The 10,652-nt window shown below is 37.9% G+C and overlaps 1 protein-coding gene across 1 annotated transcript; it reads right to left on the bottom strand.

The window, feature by feature from the left end:
• Positions 1–5,171: 5,171 nt before the first annotated feature.
• Positions 5,172–10,410, bottom strand: LOC117301096 (HCLS1-binding protein 3-like). The gene is made up of 6 exons (XM_033784980.1): positions 10,315–10,410; positions 9,277–9,439; positions 8,569–8,776; positions 7,602–7,719; positions 6,039–6,202; positions 5,172–5,206 (listed from the first exon to the last, which is right to left on the bottom strand). Exons 1-6 carry the CDS (start codon positions 10,338–10,340, stop codon positions 5,172–5,174), a joined length of 714 nt encoding a protein of 237 aa, XP_033640871.1. The 5' UTR covers positions 10,341–10,410.
• Between the last annotated feature and the right edge of the window lie 242 nt (positions 10,411–10,652).

Below are 10,652 nucleotides of genomic sequence, written 5' to 3'. Positions count from 1 at the left end.
TGCCAACTTGGCCACAACACGCACATTACACACTGTACAGGTTTAGAAATAGATACAAATCCTGGTATCTCTATTTAGTCCATTGACTAATGATACTGACCTTTCTCAACTTGACTGACCAACGTCATACTGCCCTGGGACAAATTTACAAAAACTAAAACAAACATTTGACCTAATTGTTTTTTATCATGTTTATAGCAAATTCTTTCTTTTTTTATCGTTGGCAGGATTGATTTGTGGGTCATCAATTTATAGTAATTTATGGTATTTTATTACAAGTGATATCAGTTAAGCCTGGACAAAATGGACTGCGAAATTCCCGTAATGTACTTTTTAAGAGTCAGTTCAGGTAAATAATTGACATAGTTGCTCACGGTCAAAAAATGAATTTTTTTTATACTTTGTGGGTGGAAGGGCCTTGGGGTGCAAGTAAACAAAATTGCATTTTCAATTCTATATATAGCCCGTTGCCATGGTTACGGCTCATTTTGTTTTTTGGCCATTTTAGACCGCTTTTGGGGTCTGAAAAACTGGTTTTTAGCTCATATTTACAACTCCACCCCACCAAAATGCAAAATTATTTTAAAAAACCTTTTATATCACTACAAAGTATCATCCTTGGCCTTCCTTGAGAAAAAAAATTATTGCTTTAAACATCACCCTTGTGGTATTTTTGCATCATGCATTACAGTATGTTTTTAGAACTTGCAAAATCGACATTTTTACCCTATTTTTGGACCCCAAAATGTCAACTTGCCAGGGGTCTCGGAAAATTTTCCTTTCGGCTGTGATTAGGGCCAACATTGGTCTTTCCATATCTGGTGTCAAAAACGTGGGCAATTGTATCCTGTTGTGACAGTATTGCCTCAAAACTAGATGTTTTTCCCAAAAACGTGAAAAATGCCTTTTTAAGGGTCTTTTCACATATTGTATCGACATACGTGTCCATGGTAAAAAAAAAAAAGGAATATTTTTCTTATACTTTGTGGATGGTAGGGACTTGGGGTCCAAATAAACAGCATTTACATTTCAAATCATAATATAACACGTTGCCATGGTAACAGTTCATTTGTGTTTAGGCCACTTTAGGCCGATTTTGGGGTCTGAAAAACTTTTTTTTTTAGTTAATATTTACTAACTCCACCCCACCAAAAAACAAAATGAAATTTTGAGGGCAAAAAGTATGGTAAAAATGTTGATTTTGCAAGTTCAAAAAAACATATTCTAATGCACGTTCTAAAAATAGCACAAGGGTAAAATTTATAGCAATATTTTTTTGTCTCAAGTAAAGCCAAGGATGATACTTTGTAGTGATGTAAAAGGTTTTATGAAATATTTTTGTTTTTTGGTGGGGTGGAGTTGTAAATATTAACTTTAAAAAAATGTTTTTCAGACCCCAAAATCGGCTTAAAGTGGCCTAAACACAAATGAACTGTTACCATGGCAACGTGTTATATTATGATTTAAAAAGGTAAATGCTGTTTATTTGGACCCCAAGTCCCTACCATCCACAAAGTATAAGAAAAATATTCCTCTTTTTTTTACAATGGACACGTATGTCGATATTATGTGAAAAGACCCTTAAAAAGGAATTTTTCACCTTTTTTGGAAAAAAGTCTAGTGTTGAGGCAGTACTGTCACAACAGGATACAAATGCCCAAGTTTTTGACACCAGATATGGAAAGACCAATGTTGGCCCTAATCACAGCCGAAAGGAAAATTTTCTGAGACCCCTGGCAAGTTGACATTTTGGGGTCCAAAAATAGGGTAAAAATTTTGATTTTGCAAGTTCCAAAAACATACTGTAATGCATGATGCAAAAATAGCACAAGGGTGATATTTAAAGCAATAATTGTTTTTCTCAAGGAAGGCCAAGGATGATACTTTGTAGTGATATAAAAGGTTTTTTGAAATAATTTTGCATTTTGCTGGGGTGGAGTTGTAAATATGAGCTAAAAACCAGTTTTTCAGACCCCAAAATCGGCCTAAAATGGTCAAAAAACAAATGAGCCATAACCATGGCAACGGGCTATATATAGAGTTGAAAATGCAATTTTGTTTACTTGCACCCCAAGGCCCTTCCACCCACAAAGTATAACAAAAATTCATTTTTTGACCGTGAGCAACTATGTCAATTATTTACCTGAACCGACTCTTAAAGCAGCATTCACACTTAACCAAAACTTAAATAGCCTTTTTTCTAACTTGTGTGGACAATGTGGCGACACATTTATCGGTTAGGAGCCATCTTTGGACGATTTCTTGTATACAATCATTAAATAACGATCAGTTATTATAGTGCATAACGTTTGACTGGTTGCAGAAATTTGCAAGGCTAGTTCTTTTGCCGACTGAAAATGGCATAGAAATTGGTACCATGTGATTAATTACCAGCAGGACAACCAAACAGCATCATTGAATCATCTTGTATTTTATTCAAGTCAATAAATAAACAACCACAAGAGAAACTTACTGGGTAATTTACTTTTAATTATCATTATTATTATCTATTTTTTATTGATTTATTTGTTATTATTTATTATTGTTAGTATTTTTTTTTTGGGGGGGAGGGTTATTGAACCTGGACTAATGTGCCGGCACTGTCAACCGAGTTATCTGACCCTGATGCTTGCGATCTCCCTATTTGCCAATATTTTTTGTCAGGGTGCCAATCAGAACATTTAACTCCTGTACAGCTAAGAACACACCAAGTTTACAATACAACCTGGGAAACTGCAGCAGAGGGATCACCTTATGGGATGCAACTTTTATCTAAAGTGTCGAGCAATAAACCACATCACTTTTAATTTCCATGTTTGGTTCCAACAAAAATTTCACAGAAAGATAGGACTTACCCAGCAAGCCTGTGAAGACCAGATGATCTCTCTCCTTTGTGTTGTCCAAAGTTCTGATAACAGTACCCAGATGCTGAGATACATACGTTGTCGATTCCTTGATTAAAAAACGAGGCCACTTGTATGCAGACAATACTGGGGGGGGGGCATGACAGGAGACAACAAAAATGTTAATGTTTAGTGCGAAGATTTGTAGCATAGTATCTTTGCACATTCATCAGCAGGCGCATCATGTATCACTTGCTGTCATTTATGTTCCCGTCTACTGCAGGGGACGTTGTGGCAATCGCCAGCCAGTTCCAATAACAATCCAGTCCCAGACCAATTACTACAGACTGGTTGCAAGGACTTTGTAGTAGTAGCCTTGTCCTTTACACCGACTGATTGATTCTTACCGACGACAGAGTGGGATACAAGAGGAAACTGTGTCATCTGGTCATTGTGTAAAGACACTTTAAGTCATGGTGCAGCCACCTTGTGTACATGTATGTCTCGTACACTCTAGCTAATTATAACCGCACCGAGGCTGGAAGGCATAGATGTCTATCGTGCCCCCCTTCCTCTTTTCGATTCATAAATACCTTAGACAGTTTATCCTGATTGCCAGTAGAGTCACATGGCCATGTCTAGATCTTCGTAGGTCTATTTTTGATATGGGATATGTGCTTAATACTTGAGTGCAAATAGTTTTTGTGCACCTCAAAAAACAAAACATCGCTGAGACTTGATGAGCCTCCTTTTAGATATATGTTTAGGATATCAATGAATATTCCTCAAGGTCATTACACTTTGAAGAAATGGCAATCAGTCAGTGGATGATTAATTGGTTTAAATTAAACATTCAATTTAGTTTTTTACTATTACCTATGGTATTCACATGCTTTAAACATTCTTTAAAAAGTCATTATTTTCAATCCAAGAATCCATTGATTTTTACTACACACCTTTCTGGTTTCAGGCACGATAGAGCTACAGTCACAAAGGACAACTCTCCAGAGTTGGCAATCCTTAAACACAAGAGGGCCTCCTCACTGCACACATTGTTAAAAAAGTCTCTCAACACTAACTTCCAATGCGGTGTCAATGACTTCAGCATTAAAATGCAATCAAGTTGTAATTCTCTGGCATTATGAAACATTCGTCCTGATGGGAAAATGGTACATTGATCAGCTACGGAAACAATGTGGAGAAAACACTGTGGTTGTTGTGTGTAACTCTACAGTATGCAAATAACACAAAATAATGTTTAAATGAGTGCGATGATTGGAATATTTTCACGAGTTGAGAAATGGAATGTTCCATTCAATCAGGTGAAACTGGGTTGAGTGGAGCATTCCGTCTTTCAATAAACTTCAAACTACTCTTACGTCAAAACATAACATCAAGATGGAATTCCTTGCATGCATTCACCTATAGGCACCTGTATGAACCATTGTGGTCTACCGGTAAGGAGGATAAGGTCATTTGAAAAACGAATGACCACCAATTTTTAGCAACAATTGCAGGTCTTAAGGCTATGATTGATTCGATGTGGCAAACGCTGGCTTTTTCAGCCTAAGCTGTCCCATACACCATGTAAACCCATTAACATAACACAAATTAACAAGGGTATCAGGTTTTATATTCCCACTTCTTATATTGATTTAACACTGAATAACCCTGTTTCACAAATTATAAAAGAACTCAGCATTAAAGGCAGTGGACACTATTTGAAATACTCAAAATAATTATTAGTATAAAACCTTTCTTGGTGACGAGTAATGGGGAGAGGTTGATGGTATAAACATTGTGAGAAATGGCTCCCTCTGAAGTAATTTTCCACAAATTTGATTTCGAGACCTCAGATTTAGAACTTGAGGTCTCGAAATCAACCATCTAAACGCACACAACTTCGTGTGACTAGGGTGTTTTTTCTTTCATTATTATCTCGCAAGTTCGATGACCGATTGAGCTCCAATTTTCACAGGTTTGTTATTTTATGCATATGTTGAGATACACCAACTGTGAAGGCTAGTTTTGACAATTACCTATAGTGTCCACTGCCTTTAACGTAAATCACATGGCTCCCAAAACAACTATAGGCCATAACCAACTTAAATAAATTTCCAAATAAAATAAAATAAAACTTGTCTCACCGAGCACAGGATTTATCCCCCAACCATTTTGTACTGCAAATAAATATTTTTCAAATATACATTGCACAGGAGGTAGCTTCACTTAGATACTGACAATAATAAAATAAATAATAAACAAAAGCAGTTTGAAACAAAAAAAATACCAAACCCTGTGTGTTGACCGGACCAAGTTACCTGTAGATTATCCATATTTCCATCTTAAGTTCTTAAAATCTCCTTGAAGCATGTTTCAATATCAAGAAAACCAAGGTGGGCTGAGATCAATGACTGTGTTTGATTTGATGATATTGTGATTTCGTTATTCTGGGTTATATAGGAAATTGTTTGTCTTGCAAATATTTTGTGTTTTCGTCTACCAAGTTTGTCTAGCTCAAGTTTCTATGAATTGATCGTGATTTTGAGCAAATCGAAATGGCCCTTTTGGAAACTGCGACTTCGCCATGGGCTCTGTCTTGTGTGTCTTGGCTTGGGCTCTGACTTCGGCTTAGACAAGTTATTTAGATTTTCGATGCTGATAGGTCGGGACATTAAACAACAGTTGGAGGCTTTTATTTCCTAAAGAGTCTATTAAGGGCTTTGTAAAAACAGCTTTGCTGCGAGTCAACACAGTACTTTTTCAACCTTTTGGAGATGATAGGCTTGGAAAAAAAAGAGTGTTTGAAAATATAACTTTGCAATTATAAGCTTTAAAGCTTTTTTTTATTTCAATTAGAGAGAAGTATTTGAGTGCCAGTCTCAAAGGCCGATCCAAAATTTATTTGTGTCAACAGAAAGGGGGGTTGGGGTTGGAGGGCACGCCGCTTCAGGGCAGACTTTTTGGACAAAGTCAACCTGCCGTACTGAATGCTTCCTTACAGCACACTCCTCTCAGACAAGCTTGCAACAGCAAGTATTCTTTTCTTTCCTCATATCCATTACCTCTCTGCATATATACTTGGCACTCAACTCATACCACAAAGCAAGGGACATTCAACCCAATCTGCCATGTCTGAACAGCCTTTCTCTCCTCACACACCACTCACAGTGGCTCCTTGACAGGAGCACTTACCCTTCTTGTCCGCTAAGCTTGACGCTGTGTTGGGGTTTGTGGAGAACAGGTCGTCCTCATCGAGCAACTCATTGCTGTTTCCTGGTCCTCCTGACGTTTCTTTGAAGAAGTCAAACTCATCCTCTACTTCGTCACTGAACAAGCTTGACTGCTGGCTTCCCGAACTTTATTATATGAAGAATAAAAAGAAATAAAAAGTATAAATTAATTTGTTAAGTTGTTTTTATAAATTTGTTACTATTACCATGGAGGAATCACATGTAAGTAACCCCCCCTTGTTTTCTACAGGTCCCTCATACCTATTTTTAATACCATCCTGCCTTTGATCTTGCTATTCTTTATTAATTGACCATTGTTAGTTGCATCATGATGCAACTTGCTCTCTAATTCTACCCTTTCATGTTTCCCTGCATTGTTATTGAACAATGCATTGACCGCTTTTATGGTCCAGTAACCCATCCTTTCATACTAAACATCCTTTGTCCTCGCCACTTTACTCCTATTGGTTCATAGCCACCAATTGTTTCTGAAATAGAAACTTTGATTGGCTGTTATTTTCCCGCTTCTTTCTGGATCCTTCTCTTAATCCCTTTGCCCCTCTCTTTTTCTATAAATGGATATGTATTTGTTTGTACTTGTTTCATATGCCTCTGAAGAAGGTCCGGTTTAGATCGAAAGCTAAGGCCATCTACCCTATTTATTAAGAATAAAAAGAAAGGTATGATCCCTGGCCACACGGCAGCTACGGCAAATGGCTTCTGACCGCCACCCCTGGATAAAGATATTGACTATTAGGGTGACTGCCAACTTAGGGCTGCATAGCAGTTGGTAGAACACTGATAAAATAATCTAGAGGATGCTGATTCAAGTCCTGCTCCAGTAATTTTTTCTGTTTTCAAACCCAAACTAATTTCAAACATACCCAGTCAGTTTGCCTCATGGTGTATTTCTTGAGAAAAGATTTACACACTCAATTTAAAATCTTTGTAACGTCTCCCACCCAAACCCCATTTCCATTCATTTCCCCACCCAAAACCAATCAAATCAAGAAAAAGATAAGTGAATGCCCCTATCAAGAAACAAGGGCAACCCACAGTGAAACCAACTAGGATTCCCTGTTTCCCCAAGCACTGGTTCTTTTGGAAAGCACAGCCATGAAATTGGGCCAAAATACAACAAAGTTGAGTTTAGTGGGCTTCTCCACCACACGACTAGACTTGTGGACAAGTCTTTAAATGTTTCTCGTGGTGATAGCATTCCCAATCTCTCCACGATTCCAGCAACACTGCCAATGATCTTGCCCCCGCGAGCCTACTGCATGGGGGAGTAGTCGGCAGCCAACAGCTTCGCGCGAGAGCAGTGATCCCGTGAGAGCAGTATTCAATCGCGGAGACATGAATCATTACGCCACAACCACAACTTTACTATTACCGCGACAAACATTCATGGCTTGTATACAAGTCTACCATCTGCCACACATCAAAAACTGCACCTTTTGGCAGGGCAATACACACCAGAAATTGCTCCCTTTTTTAAGCCTCCTGATTGTGTATGTTACTGTACCTTGATACGGTACTCCGTTTCCACGTTGAACTTGATGCTGCGCTTTTACTGTCTGCCTCATCAGTTTGAGTCGAGTCCTGGTCATTTTCAAGCTCATTCACTTTGTCTGGATTTACACCTGTAAGTAAGACGTTAAAAAACACTACAGTTACAAAAAATGACCAGTCATCCTAAAGGTCTAGAAACTGGGAGGACTGTGGGGGATGCAACACCTTCCTCCTCCCCTCTTTACATAGTTTTCTCAGTTAACATTTGTTAACCTCAGATTACAGATTGCAGTTAAGTGCACAGCCACAATCTTGGGTATTTTTTTTTTTTTTTGCTACAAAGAACAAAGACAACAAATGAACAATACTTGAGTAACTCTCTGCAGATCTTGTTTTTGACAAACTCAAGGTCTTTTTATGCATCATCGACACTGCCATTCTTAATTAAAATATATGAAATAGCATGTTAAAAAACTGCTACATCAATGGTTTTCCAACTGTTACACACAAAAATGCGTACCCTTGATTGTGGCCGAGCACAAAACACAAGACTAAAATAAAACTTAGGGAATATTGGTGGAGGGGACACCAGGAAATGGAGGCAGGGAAAAAATACAAAGAAAATGCAGATTGCAGAACATAAAACCAACCTAGATAAGGGAGATAGGGGGAGGGGACATCCCGCCAAGAGGGCAAAGAAAAGAAAAACGTGTAGACATTGCAGGGCACAAAACCAACCTAGGTAAAGAATTGGTAGTGGACGCCAGGCAAAGGGGGCAGAGGAAATGAATAGGGAGATTTTTTTTTTGGGGGGGGGGGACATCAGGTAAACCAACCTAGGGGAAGATGGAGTAGAGGACATCTGGCAAAAGGAGAGCAGAGAAAAATACAAAAGAAACAAGAAAAAAACACCTTTTAGAGGAGATTTGGGGGGAGGGGACATCATGTGAACAGGGAATGAAAAAAAAAGCAATAATTACCGAGAAATTGCAGAACAGGAGCGCAGGAGCAGACTTTTGTGTTGGAGGCGATGAATCGCATGATGCTGTCAAAACATGCGCGTCTCTGTTGCGGAGTACTGTCCTTCATCATGAACAACTTACGCGGCATGTCGGGGAAGATCGTCGCTGGGAAACGCTCCGTCAGGGTTTTGTGTAGAGCTTCAAAGTCACCGTACTTCTTTGTAACCTGGAATTTATATTAAAGTTTTATTGACTGATTAAAGAGGGGCGAAATCTGTAGCGACCTGTTTTTTTGGATTTGGATAATATATTCTTAACACTCTTATTAGAGTAACTATATAAATATAAAAGTGAATAGTAAACTGGCGGGTACCAACCATGAGTAAAATCTCTTTTGAAGGAGTGGTGGCTCTGAAAAGAGCCGGTTTGGTCTCTACATTTCGAACAGTATACTCTGCTCGTCTTCAGGAGCCAAACGACAAGAGAGCAAACTAACAATTAAGACATTTTAGTTTAAGATTTGGGATGAATATCCAGGGAACTGATTTCCAAAGAAAACCCACGCAGTCAAGTATGGACAGAAAACCCAATCTACAGTGCCCCAGGTGGAATTCGAACCAGGTTCCCAAAGGTGAAAGGCGAGGCAAGACACCACTACCCAAACTGACCACCTGTAAGGAAGGATGCTAAACAAGTCATTTATTTCACACTCAGACTAACACGTACCATAAACTGTACAGTGTCGTCTGTTTTGTTCCTGTTCGTCTTGAAGTGTGAAAGCCTTGTGATGACAATCACATGGTACTCCTCATACTTAGTCAGCAGTCCACTCACTTCTCGATACTCCGGAACTGATATGTCCAGACCCGTCTCTTTATTCTTGAGTTCCCTAAGAAAAGGGGGAAAAAAAACATTGATTGTAAATAATCAATTGATTCCAAATGACAACAAACTTCCACCATGGCAGTTCCAACATACAAAATGTCCTTAAACTAATAGTTTATATCTGAAAAAAGGTTAAGTTAGTGGACTTTGCTAACTTTACTAGTTAGCCAAGTGATATCAGTGATTATTATCACTATGTCTATGGCCCCATTCAGTTCTTTTCAACTCATGTTTAGATTATATTCTTGTCCATCATTCTTGTACAAATGCTTCCAGCTATAGGCCCTACTAATTTTTTTATAAAAATAAAACATTTATTTATAGATCTGGGAAAAAACTGAAAAGGAGCAGGCATCTGCCGTGTCCTTCTGTATGATTTGATACTTCAGTCAGCTCCAGCGCAGCAGTTATGTAGAAACAATACAAATAATACACCAACATATTCTTAAAATTAAAAGTGTTACAAATTTAGGCTACACATTCAATATAAACAAATCAATTCAAATTCTCAGCAGTTAGACTTACACTACAGTACACACAAAACATTACATTATAAAAATTTACATTACTAAATTTACAAAATAACATTTAGCCAGCTGGCATATAATTTATCTAGAGCTTCATGGTCAGAGAGTAGTGGGTTACTTCTAAATTCTACCGCTCCGAATGGTACTTTTAAAAGCAGACGTTCAGTTCAAATAATGCGCACATGGCCATGTTTGCATTTTTGCAAAAAGGGGCGGTTCTTCTTTCGCAACTTTGAAAAGTTTCCTTTATTAAAAACATTAGTCGTCAGCAGCTTTTTCTACAAATGTTTACATATTTTGCAGGTTTAAGTGAATAAAAAACAAAAGTATGAATACAAATACTTCCACCCACCTCGAAGTCGCAATAGCAGCCGTCATTTTTTAGGTATAAACTGGGTGGGAACTGCGAAGACTAAAAAGTGACAGCAGACAACAGGATGCTGGTTGCTCTCGCGTGCTTTTGGCTTTTAATTTGGAAGTGCGCCCTCCAGTGGCAGAAGTTTCGTCGTCTTTGCAAATAGGTGTTTGTAATAAAATGAACACCTTAAAAGTATATACCAAAATGTCATAATATTTTTCAAAACCTATAAAACATGTTGAATATTATATTTTTGGATCTAAATATTAATATTTAATTTTATTTGGGGCAATTTTTGTTTTATTTTTGAAAAGAAAGTTGTATTTTGATAT

The sequence above is a fragment of the Asterias rubens genome, chromosome 16 (assembly GCF_902459465.1).
Source record: "Asterias rubens chromosome 16, eAstRub1.3, whole genome shotgun sequence".
In the NCBI taxonomy this organism is placed as follows: domain Eukaryota; kingdom Metazoa; phylum Echinodermata; class Asteroidea; order Forcipulatida; family Asteriidae; genus Asterias; species Asterias rubens.
The sequence above is the reverse complement of the archived record's forward strand: the minus strand, read 5'-3'. Positions and strand labels throughout refer to the sequence as shown.